Below are 17866 nucleotides of genomic sequence, written 5' to 3' on the forward strand. Positions count from 1 at the left end.
AAAGAACCTTTGTCGGATCAGGTTCTGATGTTGGGTGAGAAGACCTGGGTCACAATCAGTATTCCAATTCATCCCAAAGATCCTCAGTAGGACTGAGATGAGGGCTTTGTGCAAGCCACTAAAGTTCCTCTACACCAAATCGGTCAAACCATTGGAGCACATTCATGGAACAAACCATGGAGCACAGTCATTCTGCAACAGAAAAAGGGTCTTCCCAAAACTGTTACCACAACATTGGAAGAGCACAATTGTCTAACAATGTCTTTGTATACTGTACTATTACCAGTACCCTTCACTGGGAACTCCTGAATTCATTCATTTGGAAGGGTGGCCATATAGTAGGTGAGATGGTCAGGTGTCATTCTGAAACAGAAAATGGCCTTTGCAAACTGTTGCCAAGATTGAAAAACACACCGTTATCTAAAATTCTATAGAATCAACAGTTCCCTTCAGCGGAAATGCTTGAAGTCAGTAATTTTGTGGGGGGCTCCACATACTTTTTACTTACCCCAACAGACACATTGGACTAATAGACAAAATATAATCTCCCAATACAACTGGAAATGACCAGATTAAGTGACTGCCATCTCGTGTCTATGATTAGCTTACCTTAAACCCTACTTTTAACTGTAGTTATTCTTTGCTTTCTGCTCCCGACCAAGCCGTAAAACACCTCTCAAATACTTATCCTCTAGCAAGTACAGATATCCTTGGAATACCAGGCGGCTGATGCTTCACAGCTATGGAGCAGAGACTCTTGGAGGCTTTATTGGCGGTTTACGCATCCATTTAGTGACTCTGTCCCACAAAGATGCCATCCCATGCCTAAGCTGTGACCAGAAAGCATCAGGCCTGCAGATACTGTACCTGAAACCAGCTCCAGACTGCTGAATGGTACCTCTGGGCGCCATTATTACTTTCCGTTATGGAGCAGTATGGAAGAAGAGGGCCCACTAAACTTTAAAGTAGCAGATAGCTCCACTTTAAGAGTATTGTAACAAGATGTGAAGAGCAGTGATCTGAAATATGGGCTATAATTAGTTAAACTCACACTTGTCTATAATAGTAAGCATAAACCATCTCTGGAGAACTTAATATTTGGACTACAGAAATCCTTTGCAACGCAAAATCCATGGATTTTGTATTTATTTTCCCAACACTGTTCCCAAAAGTATCTAATGTTTATTGCATAGAACCATTTTATTCATTCATTCCCTCCAGCGATCCAACCATTGAAACCGCTTGTTCCTCATCCTCTCCAATCATCCCCTGCTAGGGATAGGGATAGTAATGTGGGTCATCTTGCCTATCCGCCTATCTCCACTCACTCAGGTCTTTTATCCCTTCCACCCAGGGTCGCCCATTGAGAGAACAACAGGATGTGGCTACTGCCGTCATTCAACGCTGCTACAGAAAATACAAACAGGTAATTCAACAGCTGTTGTTCATTTTTTTCTGTTGTTATCAGGGGTATTTAGTGCTACAAAACCATATTTTGGTAAAGATTTAACCAGGAAAATATAAAATAGTGCCTGTGAACATTTGATATTTACCATTTGCATCCAGCAGGCGAGGAGCACTGAGCAAGTCTAGATAGCAGTTACGCTAATGAGAAACCTCGTTGAGTCATTGGGTGGAATTTATCAAACCTGGAGCAGACAATATCTGGAGCAGCTGTGTGTGCAACCAATTAGCTTCTCTCTTCAGTTTGTTCAGTTAAGATTTGAAATTGAAAGAGAGAGGCTGATTGGTCACCATGCACAGCTGCTCCAGATTTTGTCTGCTCCAGTTGTGATAAATTCCCTTCATTGTGTTATTTAATTATAAAGTGCACACCCATAACAAAGTATTTCCAATGCACTATGGGTTTCTAAGGGCTAGTTCACACCAGCCCCAGTGCGTTCCGGCATGATTGGGGCCAGTACGCACTGGATCGCATTCTGGTCGGCTCACTTTGTTTTGGAGCGGGAGGGGGCGTGGCGGTGCATTGAAGTCTTGCAGCATTTTTTCTGACTGCACGGGACCGGAATGTAGGCACTCACGCCTTTGGGTGCAGGCGATCGCCTGGAGGGCGTGGCTTCGGTGCCATTGACTTCAATGCACCGCCACGCACCCTCCCGCCCCAAAACAAACTGAGCCTGCCGGAATGCGATCCGGTGTGTTCCGGCCCCAATCGGGCTGGAATGCACTGTGGCTGGTGCGTATTAGCCCTAACAAGAGAGCAGAATAGTAGTTGCCTGCTTTCAGACATGATATCGTGATAGTGTGACGATACCGAGCACGGGTGTCCCAACACCACGTGCAGGTACCTATACAGGTGAACCGAATATGTGACAGCAAGGCAAATACCACAACAATCTTTGTAAACAATAGTTTTAATAGAAATAGCAAACTACATAAACACAGGCTATCCCACCACCACCCGCAAGAAACAAAAAAGAACCACCCTATATACAAACGGCAAGGGCCGGGAACCACAGATCGGGAGAACTCAGGGGTACAATTCGGGAGTCAGGGACCAAGGCAGAAACAGGATACTGGAGGGTCAAGAGTCAGGGTCCAAGGCAGAAACAGGATACTGGAAAAATGCCCTGTTTTTTCCGCCCTCACCCTGCAGCGCCCTCAGGCGGCCGCCTGACTTGCATTGCTGTAGCGCCGGGCCTGGGTCCAAGGCAGAAATAGGATACTGGAGGGTCAGGAGTCAGGGACCAAGGTAGAAACAGGATACTGGAGGGTCAGGGTCCAAGGCAGAAACAGGATACTGGAGGGTCAAGAGTCAGGGTCCAAGGCAGAAACAGGATACTGGTGACAGGATATGGCAACAATACTGTGGCACAGGCCTCACCGCAGGGAGAGGTTAAATAGCCTCCCAGTACAGCACCAGGTGGCGACTAATTGCTGGCAGCCCCTACAGGCGAGCGCTGGAACTGCAGGATCAGTTTGCAGCTCCACAGTGCCACCCGGAGGTGCTCTGGTCCCTGACACATAGATGTGCACATGGAGAAGAAGGAGTCCCTTGTCCTGTCTCATCCTCTTAAGTCATGGTACTAAAGGGATATGTGAGCATGAACAAGGAGAGGGGGTTGCAGTTTAGTCAACTTGTTGCTTTGTGTACAGTCTGATCACAGGGGAAAAGGAAACTGAGGAAATGCTTCCTCCTGCCTGCAGCAAACTGATGACTCATCTCAGCCTAGGCAAAGTAACTTGGCTGGAGCTCAAGGGCTGCTCTTTAATGATAAAAGATTCTTATAAAAAAATAACGATACCGTTGCTGTATCATGTGACATGTCAGGGATATATTCCTGCAAGCTGGTAAAGTTACTGAAAGGAAACATTTTCAGTATATATAATGAAGCAACAGATTTAAAAAATGACAACAAAAGTCGCAATGATTTACAATAACGATGAAGCCAAAAATATTTTCTGTGCTGCCTCAAGCACCAGAGACGAGCGCGACGCAAGCCGTCCTCAAATAGGACTCCATCTTACTCCAATTATAACCAGTCCCCATCCACATTCATTGTCCTTTGTTCTCAATCTACTTGCATCACCGCAGACACGCTGGGGGTAAAAATAAACGCGTAGACGCCACACATACCGCAAGCGGTTTTCTGACGACAGGGACAATAAGCTATTGCGGTCGCGCGATAACGCCGCTGCGTTTGCGATCCACTTTTAGCTCTTTGTTTCTGTCCGCTGCCATCGAAAGAGGCGACTAAATGAGCAGAACAGACTCACTCAGCTCAGGGTGAAGCGAAGCGATTCCTATTTATAAAGCCGTCCTTTCCGATTAATTAAAAACGGAACAGAATGCGGCTCGCGGGGTGTTTGTAATTGGCTTCATTGAAAGGGGAATTGCGGCCTTTTGGCCCGCCAGACTCTACAAGGGAAAAAGAGAGAGGAAGTCTAATGGGCTGAGCGCAGTCGGGGCTAAAAATATTAATCCGATCGAAGCTTCCTATGAGAAGAGGGGAATGTTGTGCAATACGGTTCTGTAAATTCTTCTTAATGAAATTATTTTTAGATTTTATATGAAAAGCCAAAAAGCGGCTATTCAGAGACGTGTTCAAAGTTACTTTCCAGCCATTCGTCGGATGAACAAATCATCTCACTGCCGATGTTCTATCTGTTCTATGAATCCTAAAGCCGACCATACACAATCTGATTGTACAATCTCCTGTAGAATGTAATATGAGGACAAACCTACACAATCCATTCAATGTGTATCAAATCACATAGGCTTTCTACTATACAGATGATGGCAGAGCAACAGGAGATTGTACAGTCAGGATTATATAGTGTCTGTCTCTATCTATCTATCTATCTATCCCTGCCTACATCTCCCCCACACGTTGTCTTTCTCATTCTCTTTCTTTCTCTCTCTCTGCATCTCTCTTTCTCTCTCTTTGCATCTCTCTCTCTCTGCATATCTCTCGCTCTCCCTCTCCATCTCTCTCTCTGCATATCTCTCTCTGTCTCCCTCTCTCGCTCTCTCTCCCTCTGCATAGCTCTCTCCCTCTCTCTGCATAGCTCCCTCCCTCTCTTTCCATATCTCTCTCCCTCTCCCCCTCTCTCTCCCTCTCTCTCTCTCTCTCTCTCTCTCTCTCTCTCTACATCTCTCTTTCTTTCTCTCTCCATCTATCTCTCTCTCTCTCTCCCTCTCTCTCTCTCTCTCTCTCTCTCTCTCTCTCTGCATCTCTCTTTCTTTCTCTCTCCATCTATCTCTCTCTCTCTCTGCATCTCTCTCTCTCCATTCCTCTCTCTCTCTCTCTCCCCCTCTCTCTGCATAGCTCTCTCCCTCTCTCTGCATAGCTCTCTCCCTCTCTCTGCATTTGCTCTCCCCTTCTCTCAGCATAGCTCTCTACCTCTCTCTGCATAGCTCTCTCCCTCTCTCTGCATTGCTCTCTCCTTCTTTCTCTCTCTGCATATACCCCCCCTTCTGAATCTCTCTCCCTCTCTGCATAGCTCTCTCCCTCTCTCTGCATAGCTCTCTCCCTCTCTCTGCATAGCTCTCTCCCTCTCTCTGCATTGCTCTCTCCTTCTCTCTCTCTCTGCATATACCCCCCTCTATCTCTCTCTGTCTCCCCCCCTTCTGAATCTCTCTCCCTCTCTGCATAGCTCTCTCCCTCTCTCTCTCTTTGCATAGCTCTCTCTCTGCATCTCTCTCTGCATATCTCTCTCTTGTTGGACGACAACTAAAGGTTCATACAGAAACCTATACCTGCAATGCTACCTTGCTACCTTCATCTCCAGTACAGGTCAGTGGTGTATTTTGGTTTTGTGCTGCCCTAGGCAAGACTAAACTTGGGCACCCCCCCAATCTAAATGATCCTTTTTGATCAATCATTTTAAATAACTTCTATTATTTTTTTTTTGCTTTTCTTTAATCCAAAAATAACATTGATTAAAAACATTATAGTTCATAGTTGGCCCTTTGTAACATTTTTATTGGATCGTTGGATCAATGAGGTGTGGCACCATTGTATTTGACCTCTGCTCTCTTACCTGGCTGACGGGTGTGTGATGTATTGCGTGTGCCCGGCTGTTATTATTACAGTTCTCCAAGCCGTCAGGCAGCCCGGTGGACGGTCACCTGGGTTAGATGGACGAAGCATTCTGTTCGGGCTGAGGCACCAGAGGGGAAGGGGGAGGGTGTGCAACATACAGAGGAGGCAAGACAGGAAGATCGGGACAAGAAGGTTAATGTCCCGTGCTGACAGTGAACTACACATGTCTCAGGGTCTGATGAGGAAGCTGCATTCATTCACTGTGAACGGCTGCGGCTTCCTCATCAGACCGTGAGACATGAACGGAGCGTCTTGCGGAGACATCTAAGCAGATAAGCACACAAACATTGATCGCACCTGTACCCGCTCACTGTCCCCTCTGCTCACCCTCTGCTCACCCTCTGCTCACCCTCTGCCTGGGGCCGCCCCCATGGAAAATGCCACCCAAGGCAAATGCCTAGTCTGCCTCGTGATAGATACGCCCCTGGTACAGGTGCACTTTTCAGCAGGGAAGCTAATCACAGCAGGGAAGTGATTAGCTTCCCTGCTGAAAAGTGCACCTGTACTGGAGATGAAGGTAGCAACGTAGCATTGCAGGTATAAGTTTCTGTATAAACCTTTAGTTGTCGTCCAACAAGTGACATGCTAGTAGGAGGAGAGAACAGAGTGATGAGCTCATCATCCTGCTCCTTCTCCTTTCATTGCCCAATCACTGGGTGGGGGAGGGACAAGACCTGTGACTGGTACTTCACTACAGCTGATCAAAATGAGGTCACCTCCCCGGGGCTGTGCTTTGAGACAGAGCTGCGTAAATCTCAGGACTGCATGAAGTTAAGTAAACCTCCCCCTTATATGTGTATCAAGCTGTTCACCTGGAGCTCAGCTTCAATAAAACTGCCGCCGTGACAGGTTCACTTTGCAGATGGCCGCGTCGGCATTGCTGAGTTTTTCTTTTTCCTCCCTCGCCGAGATAAAATTAATTTGGAGGAACATCCGTACACGACGTGTCAGAGGCCCACTTTGCTTTGTTGCATATTCAATAAAAACCGCTAAATGGGATTGGATATTAAAGTTTTATGGCTGCCATAAACAGCAATCAAGCAGAAAACGACGGGCTGGAGTCATTAAACAGCAAAGCCAACAGGCCGCCTCTCTCCTATGGCAGGCCGGAGATCGGCCAAATGATTGCTAATAATGAGAAGCCGCGTTCAGGGGCCACGGCCGTCTTACGCCGACATTCTTAATTACGTTAGGGTCATCACTGTATTGTTGGAAGTCCTAACAGACCTTTATGGCTGCGCAAGCAACATCAAGCTTCCAGATTGTTGTGTTTTGTTTAATATGTCTTCAGATAATGAAAAGGATGAAGCGATTGCATGTTTGTATCCTTCCTCTAATCCTTTTGTATCATTCTCTTCCAAAGCTTACATGGATAGCCTTGAAGGTAAAGACTAATATGTTTTGTGTAGTAGTGATTGGTGTCTGTGGGTTTGCTCAAAATGTAATAGGTCCTGAGCTATGTACAACACCCTGATAGTCATTTTGGTGTCACCCCCTCTAAAAAGTTGGGCACTCGGTCATGGACCAAGAGCCCGACAGTGTCAGGAGAGAGGAGGGGACCCGGCGGCATACTTCATCCCACCAGATGAACGTCCCCTCCTCTCTCTGCCGGCGTCCATAACCAAGATGGCCGCCGGCAGGCGTCAATTAGATGGCCATGCATGCACGATGACGTCACTGTGGGGAGTCACCCGGCCTCGGGACGCGCCTGGGTGAGCGGTTTCCACCATGGGATAAAGGATCAAGTGAGTGTATCTTCCTAATATTACATAATGAACAGTTAACCCTTGCAGCATGGGGGTAGTCCCACTGCAAGGGTTAATTTTTTTAATGCCCGGAGTTCAGCTTTAACCCTGAATGTGAATAAAGCACCCCTCACCCCCCCTCCCCCTATATAAACCAATGTGCTGGTTGTTTTAGTCCCCTTATCAGGCAGGCAGCACAGAGGCTCCGACGTGCTTGTCGAATGTTGTCACCTCATTGAAGCCTTCACCCAGCAGCCCCAGGTTAATCTCGCCGTCTCTTTCATATTCGTCTCCCGGTTTATTTTTACATCTGACCTTTAGCACAAATAGCTCCTGATGACCAGCTATTTTCCACAGATAGGTACGCTTGCCTTGTCACCGATCGTGCTACAAGTGCGGAGTGACAGATGGCTCTCGGCACAGTCCGCGCACCTCTCTGCAAACATCGGACGCACGGTGGCGGCGTCACATGCTCTGCTCATGAGCGGGCTATTTATGGCAATAGTAATCTTTATTATCCCCTGTTCATTTCCTCAATTACGTAAACGAAAGCCATATTTTAGTAACATGAGTTATCCAAGTTTGTCACGATGAGCTCCGTACAGTAAAAGCTCATTTAATGGATACTTTTCACCAGTGTTATCCAAAGTAGATCTGGATCCAATCACTAAAAATAATTCTTTAACATATTTGTCATTCTAAATTTGCTTTTAGCTTTTTTTTTTTATCAATCTGAAGCTTTCATTAAAGGAGAACTATGGGGTTAGGGCTTTTCCCCATAGTTCTCCTAAGGGTAACGGGAGGACACAAACTAGCATCCTCCCGTCACCCTAGGCTCAGTATATAGAGAGCTGTAGCTCGCGGTATACTGAGACGCCGCAGCTGAAACGGATCCCGACAATTATGTCTGGATCCGCCCATCTGCGTGAGTGACAGCTGGCTCTGCCTATCTAGAGGCAGAGCCAGCTGTACCCGCCCCCTCCCCCATCCGTTCCGCCAGTCAGCGCTGGACGATCGGAGCGGGGACGGGGGAATCCAGTCCCTCCTGCAGAGAGCCGTGACAGGATCGAGAAGTGAGCGAGCGCCGGTATGTGTTCGCTCACCTCCCGATCTACTGAGCCGACCTGTGACAGTCTCATTGTCACAGGTCGGCTAGAACTATGAGGTGAGTGAAAAGCACTCACCTCATAGTTCTCCTTTTAAAAGGATCTTTGCCATGAAAGTGTATCTAAACCCAAAAGCAGAAATGGTAATATATTGCAGCTTACCAATGCTTTTCTTCCTTTATTTTCACCTGGTGATCCGGCCAGTAAGTCTGTTATTTGTCAACTTCCTTTACCGGGCCAAGCTGTCCAGCAAAAGTAGCAGATAGAGGGTTGAGACAAACCATGTAACACTGATAGAGGCGCTTGCAATGGTTATACTTTATTCATTTATGTCAAACATTTGTCCCAAAAAGAAAGAAAAAAACTATTGCTGTAACTGCTTCAAAAAAGTTTGAGCTGGAGTTTAGATTGAATTTAATAGTCAAGTCCATCTAAATCCACTTGAACATCTAACACCACCCTCCCCACAGTGTGGCAATGCTGCTTTCCAGAGATGGCTCCATTGATCCTCCATAGAGACAGGAAGTGTGTTACTGGCCAGATCACCGGGTGAAAAAAACCTAAATAGAGAAAACTATAGCAGCCACCACATCTAAGGATTTTTGTTTTTGGGTTTAGATACACTTGAAGGTCCTTATTCAGGCACTTCCTGTTATGGGGTGGCAACTGTCTCACAATCTGCATTGAGCTCCTGATGGGGACTACAAGCGGCCCTTCCAACACGCATCGCACATTCATAGTCCACTATTGTCACTATCAGGAGCAATGATGTGCAGCCATCACTGGAGTATGTAGACAGGAAGTGATTGAAAGAGGCTAATAAAGATTAGCAGTAGTGAGATGTAAAAAAAAATGAATAAAGGTGAAAGTAAAAATAATAAAAAGAAAGATAAAAAAAAGAAAAAACATGGTTTATGATACATCGTCCTTTATTCACACAGGGACGAAGGCTGCGTTATGGGATTCCTACGGCAAGAACCTTATGGATTCCTCTGGCCGGAATCTCAGGTGTCACCATTGAGATGCGGCTGCTGTACCCATTGAAGTTGATGACAGGGTGATACTGTGAGCGGTAGTCCGCATGTATTCATCTATTGTACAATTACATGCGGTTTGGGACAGATGAAGGTCGCTGGACGCATCCATCCTGCATCCAGGGACAATCATTTATCCCAAACTGCATGTAATCGTACCATGTATGGTTATATGCGGACTGCCACTGACAGATGCAGCCGCTGTCACCCTGTCCTTTACTTGAATGGGTACAGCAGCCACATCTTAACGAGGACATCCGTAGGTTCTTGCTGCAGGAATGGCAGAACGCCCCGTGTGAATGGGGTCTCAGTGAGCCAAATGTTATCTAGTTAGGGTTTAAATGGACGCTCCATTCAAATAAAAAAAAACTTAAGATGGAAACACATGCAAGAGCTTACCCAAGTCTTGCATCATCCTGACAGCAGTTGGCAACAATTCTGAGTCTGTGATTCCCAACTCCTCCCATTTAAAGTCTGATCTCATTAACGTCACCATTTGCTGCCTCGTGGCTGGAACAACTCATCGCAGGACAGTGAAAAGAAAAAGAATCCAACAATTACGTGACAGTGCACCATTAAATCTCTGTAGAAATATGCCCCATAATGTGTCCTAATCCTACGTGGCCATCCTCAGCAAAGAAGGAATAAAAATAATTGAAACAATGTAACACTTTGCATGTTTCCAACTCTACCACCCCTTTGTTTTGCAGTATGCACTTTATAAAAAGATGACCCAAGCTGCAATCCTCATCCAGAGCAAGTTCAGAAGCTACTATGAGCAGAAGAAATTTCAGCAGAGCCGGCGTGCCGCGGTGCTCATCCAGCAGTACTACAGAAGCTACAAAGAGTGCGGCCGGATTCGGCAAAAGCGCCGGACAACTTCTCTCGTGCAACAGAAACTGAGGTATGCATGTGGTTGTAAAACGGATAGAAAGTTGCTGCGTCTTTACATAGGAAAGGTTTACATATTAGAAACATCATATTAGATAAACATATTAGAAAACCAATGTTATTAGTAGGGATGCACCAATACCAATACTACCGTAGTATCGGTGCCGATGCTGAGTATTTGGGCGAGTACTCGTAGTTCTGGTATCAGGAAGTCAGGCAGCACGTCATTACACGCTGCCCGGCTTCCTGATTGGCCAGAAAGCCGGCTCCATGCTTTTTCATCACCTAGTGACGAGAAGCATGGGGACGGCTTCCCTGCTAATCCAGAAGCCGGGTGTCGAGTCTTTACATGCCACCCGGTTTCACGGCTAATGAGGAAGCCAGGTGGCGAGTCAATACACACCACTTGTCTTCCTGAATGGGACTTCAGGGTACTCCGTATTCGGTATCGGCGAGTACAGGAAAAAAAATATTGGTACTTGATACCGAAATACCGGTATCGGTGCATCCCTAGTTATTAGTATATTTGGTCAAATGTAAACCATTCATAAGAGTGGATCAGGAAAATACCGAGTTATGGCCACTGGATGGAGCCGAGGATAAGTATTTGAATGAGTGATTGGGAATAAGTATTTATTTCCTATGACCCTCGGCTCCATCTAGTGACCACGATGTGATACGTTCCTGATTTACTCTAATCTTATCAATTGATTACATTCGACCTGGAAAGAAAATATGCTGATAACATTAATTTTTTTCCTATAAAAAAAATCTCAGTTCTGGGAAGTAATGGACCCAGCCAATTGATTCTGTAAATATCTGATATCCTGGTTGTCATAATTTTGGTTAGGGACACTCCAAAGTAAAATGTATCTGAGAAATCTTGTTTGGAATCCTCTGCTATGTTTTTCATACGCTGATTCTTGTTCTCCAGAAGCAGTCTTCTGACGAAGAAACAGGATCAAGCTGCTCGGAAGATTATGAGGTTTTTACGTCGCTGCCGTCACAGGTATGGAAATGACGCAGTGAGCACTAGCCACTTCCTATATACTTTCCTAATTACTGGCATAGTATTACAAGGATATTCCATGTGGACATCAGCAAGGGGTCACCTCTTAGCTCTATCCTCACTTACTAGTGTGCTTACTGCAATGCCACCCCTGGACCAACCACCGACCAATCTAGTGTCACATGACTTTAAAGCGGTTACAGCGTTTGCGTTAAATGAACCACGATTGGTATTATTAAGAATGTAGGCTATCCACATATGTATACCAAAGACAACAGACATCCTTGAGCCTGTAAAGAAGATGTAAAGGGAAATACTGCACTAACGCATGGCCACCAATCAGCTTTTCACTATTTAGGTGGTCAGTTGAAAGGTGATTTGATTGGTCGCTATGGCTTATAGTTTTTGATAAATTGTAAGCTCTGAATGGCTTTGTCATGTACCTGGTGCGGACTGAAGTAATGAGGGAGGCTTCCCCTTGCAGCTCTCGTCAGAGCAGCCTTGGAGGTGGTACAGGGAATGCACAGAACTGAGATAGGTGCGAGTGCCTGTAGCTGTTGTAGGACTGCTGGTGCAGGAGTGACGATGCGGGTAGCTGGAAGCAGGGTACCCTCAGAACCAGACTGTCAGCAGCAGGCCAGATGGTAGCAGAGTAAGACAGAAGCGGAGTCAGACCTGGTCGGCAATTAGCGGGCAACGAGGTGCAGAATCAGGAGGCAGGAGTGGAGTCACAAGAGAGCCGGGTCAGAACCTTGCAGGAAAGCAGAGCCAAATCAGGATGCAGGCAGGCAGCAGGGAAGCAAAGTTGAGAGTCATGCCGGGTCAGATCCGAAATAACAGCAACAGGACCAATGGAGCACAGGATACAGCTGAAGATCTTCCAGCAGCTGCATCCATCGTCCTTAAATTGCCCATCTGGTGCCAACAGCCGGAACAGACATGTGCTCTGTGCCCAGTGTACCAGAGCGCACTTAGCATTATGCACATGTATGTGCACAATGCGAACACCAAACCACTTCCTATGCACATATTCAGGGGCAAAAGCATGTGCAGCGATCCATGCAGAAGTTGTAGTAGCAACACCAGCCGGACTTCCCTGGCAGGCTTATTCAGAAAAAAACGGTTTCCACTTACCTACAGCAAGGTTGTTCAACAATTAACGGCCTTTGGCTAGGTGACATTCCGGGGCTCTTTGGCGGGTAAGCCTTCATCTAAGATCTCATAATGCTGAGAATTTAACTACGGCATCCCCTCCCAAGTCTGATTTCAGATGAGGGCTCAGACTTTACACAGCCTCCAACTCTCCTACACAGCCTCCAACTCTCCTACAGAAGTGAAAGAACTGAGGGCTTCACTGATGTACAAGTAGGGAGCCTTGACCCATTTCCTCCTGATAAACATTTGCTGCAAATAAGACAAAAGAAAAAGAGGCTTTTGAATATTTGACACTCTTCTGAGGCAGGTCGCTAGGTAAAAATCCCAGCCGCTAGCTATTAAAGCATCGCACAAGCTTTGATCACTGAAAGCAGAGCCAGGAATAAAGCTGCTTTTATTTAATGGTCCCCTGCAGCAAGTGGCTGATGGCTTTGGTCAGCGTGTGAAGCACCGTGGAAGTGGCCTTGTTAAGGTTCTGAGTACAAGTAATCAAAGCCGCTCCAAAAAGGACAAATGGCTTCTGGGTAATTGTCATTCCCACATAGCGGGCCTGTATGTTAATGTTCCACCTTCCCAGTTTAACTCTTTCCTGAACAACTTGTTCAATCGTTTTTTTAGTAGGAGCCCAGAATGGCTGATGGCTTCCAGACAATGGTGATCACGCATTGATCATTAAGCACGATTAAGTTATTATGAAAGTATTTTTCTAAACCATACTATATATTTATCCGGTTTTATTTTTACATAAATATATTTCACAATGGAGCGGCCAGTGTCTGGCTGACATGGAAAACTACAAGCGGTCTGTAAAAGAAAATTAGTAATACTTACCAGTAGAGTCGTATCATGCACAAGGCAAGCTAGGCAAGAAGCTAGGATCCAGTAGATGTCCTATGGGCCCAGGTACAACCCTCATTCACTGCAGTAAACCAATTCTTTAAACCAGTTGGTCAAAGAAGTGCACCTGTCCCCTAAAGGGTGGAAGCACTAGTAGGCAGTTGGTGTTAGTGGTCATGTCCAAAAATACAATGTAAATGGGGTGTTTGTTGGTGTCTGGTGGTCATACCAGAACAGACAATGTACGGAAATGGGGTGTCTGTTGGTGTCTGGTGGTCATGCCAGAACAGACAATGTAAATGGGGTGTCTGGTGGTCATGCCAGAACAGACAATGTAAATGGGGTGTCTGTTGGTCATGCCTGGACAAATAATACAAATGGGGTGACTTCTCTGGCCCTATTGCAATCCCTGCAAGTCAAATTGAAGTAATAGGGGGGAACAAAACCGCCATCTTGCCTAGGGCCCCATTCTGTTTAGGGTCCCATTCTGCTTTGCTTACCAGCCTGGCAGTCTTCTCTGTCTGGCAGACACATGGCCACCGCTGGTATGCAACACTTCTGTATACCTATACCTGCTCCCCCATTGTTTACCATGTCACTATTGTCTACTTTAGTCGCGTAGCAGCTGCCCAGTGAAACTGCAGCGCATAGCAGAGGACCAGGTGTCTGACACAGCTGGAAGTGTTGGATACAAGTGGTGGTCATAGCTCTCCAATTGGAGCCATCACTCTCCAGACTGAGACGTATTACTTATCTTCTTATACAGGCTGCTTAAAGTTCTTATTTTTTGTCTAGTGACAGGGTCTCTTTAACCTCACTTTTTCAAATTATATTAAAGCCTTTATGGCCAACCAGGGTAGCACCTACCTGCAGCACACCCCCTCCCCTGGAGAATATTGCTTGCTATAAAACAACTCATGCACTTGAGGAACCGAATGGCTACGTCTCAAAGGAGAAGACTGCTATATCTGCAATATTTATTAATGAGCTGCTCAGTGAGCTGACCCACTTAGTCTATCGCTCTTGCAAATAAAATCGCCGGCGCAGTCATCTGTCTACATCCAAATAAACTAGCTGTAAATACCGGCAACTGTTCATAAAGACAAGTTCATTCCGGGTATTCTTCATGTGTCGGCTACCAGACCAGCTACAGGAGAGGTTTAAACTGAACAAATGGTGTGAAACAGAAGAATGATGGTAGGAAAGGAATCGGAGAGGGAAACCTACTGCTGGCTACGCGGCATATCATTTAAATGATAGGGGAATATTCGGCTAAGTGCCCGCAGGATGGACGGGCTGTCATTGTTTTAATGACCATGTCTGGAAAGCAATAGAGGAGAGACAAGACAGATTAATCGCAGGATAAAGGAGAGGTGCTTCTGGAATTTAAAGGGGGTAGCTTGGCTGATTGCTCTACATTAAATGCTGTAGATATATCCCCTTGATGCACATTAAAATGGGTCAGAGAGATTGCAGTAGCTGTTGAGCATATAGGGAACAGGGCCGGGTTTTGGACCTAAAATTCAAATGAAGGAAAGGAAAAAAATATAGTTTGCTGAGAATTATCAATCAAAGAACAACATGCACTAAAGTAAACTAAAGCCAAAATGATCAATAGAACAAGCAGCTCTTTGAAAATCTCAATTCTCTTTAAATATTAAGCTCCTTCTACCTCCCTATTGGCCTGCGATGTTGCCCATCGCATAAAATGGCCAGCAGACGGACTTAGGAGGGGGCAGAGGCAAACTTGACTGTTAACAGAAGTCAAGATTTTCAAGTAACTTCAGCTGCCGAATAATATATGACGTATTGTTATATCTCTGGATCCACTGACTAGTTCGATGTGCAGTTTTCGATAACGGTAACCTCTGCTCATGGATTTTCTCCTCACATGCTCAGTTGAAATTGCTGGATGTTGTAACGCATCCCCTTTAAAACCAACCAGGTGGCATTTGCTAAATATATATCAGTCATGTCTATATTTTAATAAACCTATGTTTGTTGATAACTTGAAACACTAAAGATAAAATGAGAGTAATCTAATATGTATATGTTAATTTGCATCATCATTGCTGAGTGAAACCTGGTCATTTAAGGGGTATGAGAGATAATGTGTGGTTTTGATACAGCATTACACTATAAAACCTCAACTTAATGACAAAGTGTGGTGGAAATAATGTATGTGTCTGTTTTTTTGCTGCTGTAACCAAGTATTACAAAATAACACTTAGGAGACAATGGGGGACATTTATCAAGCACAAGCAAATTAGTGACACAATTTGACATTATTCAGGTGGCTCTTTGATTTTGCAGAGTGTATACAACAGAGTTTATGGGGGTGATTTACTAACCTAAACACACGCACGGTGTTTGCGACGCCTGCATCTGTAATCCTGGGCAGCTAATAGGCAGATGTACACAGGTCCGAGACAGATATATCACTGTAGATGAGACAGATTTTCACTTTAAAGAAACTCATAATTAAGATGTGGTCAGGGGCAGGTTTTATTCTGTTGCAATTCCACTTTAGAGCAGCAGTGGGAGAAATGTATGAATGAAGCTGAAAGCCCAACTGAACCTTCAGCATTCCAGATGCTACCCCCGCACTGCAAGGGTTAAGTGCTTATTTTGGTCTAGATGCTGGAATAAAGAAGATACACTCACCTGATCCTCGGTCACACAGTGGTGACCGCTCACCTCTCTCCCGCTCTTCTCCGGCTGTGGAATGTCCCTCAGCGTCTTCACGTCCAATGCAAGTCAGTGGACTTGTATTAGACATGAGGATGCCAGCGGTCCTTAGACCACTGGAGCCCATGCGGGTGAAGAGGCTGCGGGGGCCAGTCTACAGTAGCAAGCAGGTAGGATCGAGGATCAGGTGAGTAGACCTTTTTTATTTATAGACCCTAGACCAAAATGAGCACTTAACCCTTGCACTGTGGGGATAGCACCACTGCGAGGGTTACCTTTTTAAATGCCTAGGATTCTTCTTTAAAGCTCGCCATACACGTGCCATTTTACCACATTCAGCCCTGTGGGTGGGGGACTAACTGGCTGCAGTCTATGTTCAGCCAATATTTTTTTGGACTGGTTTCTTCAACAAAAATCAATTGAAAAATGGACTTTTGTTGAACTGGGGGTCCCGATCGGACCACACCCTGCTCGGATTTCCACCAGTGTATAATCGATTTAAAGCTTGAACTCCTATCTGTCTCATCATCTGTCTCACTGCTGCTGTTTAGCTACACCTGTATGGTAGAATTGATAAATGTCCCTCAATGTCTTTGTGAGTTTTTACCAATGTGGACCAACATTACAACCTCCCGCCACCACTAAATGATGCACTGTGGAAGAAGTATTGTATGTGTGAGTTTTCTTTCAGCTGCCTAATAGCTATTTGCTATTGTTTTGCTATCTAAAGCCCTCTGGTGGACCATAGACTGTTCAAAAGGGTGAGTTTAGTCTCTGCAAGTTAGAATCTCTTTTCTGCGTTCCTAACCCGTTGCTTTGTGCCTGCTTGCATGAGGCTTTAGCCAAGACATGTCTGCAAGATACACTTCCATCCAATGATACCAGAAACAATAGAAGCCATTCTATTGCGATTTCTGATCCTGAAACCTTGACGGTCAGCACATGGGTATGCCAAAACTTGCATGAAGTGCGTCCATGGGCCCTTACCAAACCATCACCGGCATGCTTAGAAAAGTGGTGGCAGAAACTTGACTCCAAACATGGTGCCTGTTTTTCTGCTGACCCAAAGCACACACCAAAGGGGGGGGGGGCACATTTATAAAACTGGAGGTGTTTCTAACAGCAACCAACCAGATTTCAGCTGTCATTTCTTTTTCCTGAAAGCTTGCTATAGTTGCTGTCTGCAGCTTCATACCCTTTGCTCCAGTTTTTATAAATCTGCCTCTCAGTTTGCAATGATAATCAACCATTTAACATTTTGCTTGTTGGTCTTAATAATACAGCCTGCTGTCAATTTATTTCACAAACTTTGGGTTTTTACACAAGATCTATAAAGACAAAAGGTAAAAAGCACCTGCCAGCTTTTCACATTGGCACCAGCCATGTTCCCGGAGAATGCTGCCTATCGGATCTTTAGGATCTAGTGAAGTATGTGGTTTGTTTACCTGGACCTGTACACAGTGATCAGAACTATCTTGGAGAAAAGTATCCCTATGTGTCTAAGATCTATGGTACTCATGTTAGAGGTCTTGTTCATTAAAAGGCCGGTCAACCCAAAATCAATGTTTCGTTTTTGGGGGAGCCTGGTGGGCTTCTTATATGTCCAAAATACGCTAACAATGGAATCTCCTTGCCATGACTCCCAACCACTTGGGGACCACTTAACCCTCTACACTTGGGAGTTTTGTGTGTTCCCATCCACCTTTGTATGTTCCAGCACATCATGTTACATTCTTCATAATATACATACATTCAGCATGTAGGGTGGAACCCCTCAAAAAATGTAATATCAATTTTGGGTGGCCCCACCCATTAAGGGAGCAATAGATACCAG

The 17866-nt window shown here is 45.4% G+C and overlaps 1 protein-coding gene across 2 annotated transcripts in view; it reads left to right on the forward strand.

Annotated features, from left to right (window-relative positions):
- CAMTA1 (calmodulin binding transcription activator 1) overlaps window positions 1-17866 on the forward strand; it is a 1254390-nt gene that overhangs the window by 1221117 nt on the left and 15407 nt on the right. The window contains exons 18-22 of one of the 2 annotated variants that reach the window (XM_018552416.1): window positions 1355-1426; window positions 6931-6951; window positions 10163-10356; window positions 11278-11352; window positions 16763-16793. In XM_018552416.1, the coding sequence (XP_018407918.1) occupies window positions 1355-1426; window positions 6931-6951; window positions 10163-10356; window positions 11278-11352; window positions 16763-16793 (393 nt within the window). The remainder of the gene's footprint in view (window positions 1-1354; window positions 1427-6930; window positions 6952-10162; window positions 10357-11277; window positions 11353-16762; window positions 16794-17866) is intronic. The other variant, XM_018552423.1, reaches the window with a different exon arrangement.

The sequence above is a fragment of the Nanorana parkeri genome, unplaced genomic scaffold (genome assembly GCF_000935625.1).
Source record: "Nanorana parkeri isolate BGI_ZX_2015 unplaced genomic scaffold, ASM93562v1 scaffold5, whole genome shotgun sequence".
Taxonomy (NCBI): domain Eukaryota; kingdom Metazoa; phylum Chordata; class Amphibia; order Anura; family Dicroglossidae; genus Nanorana; species Nanorana parkeri.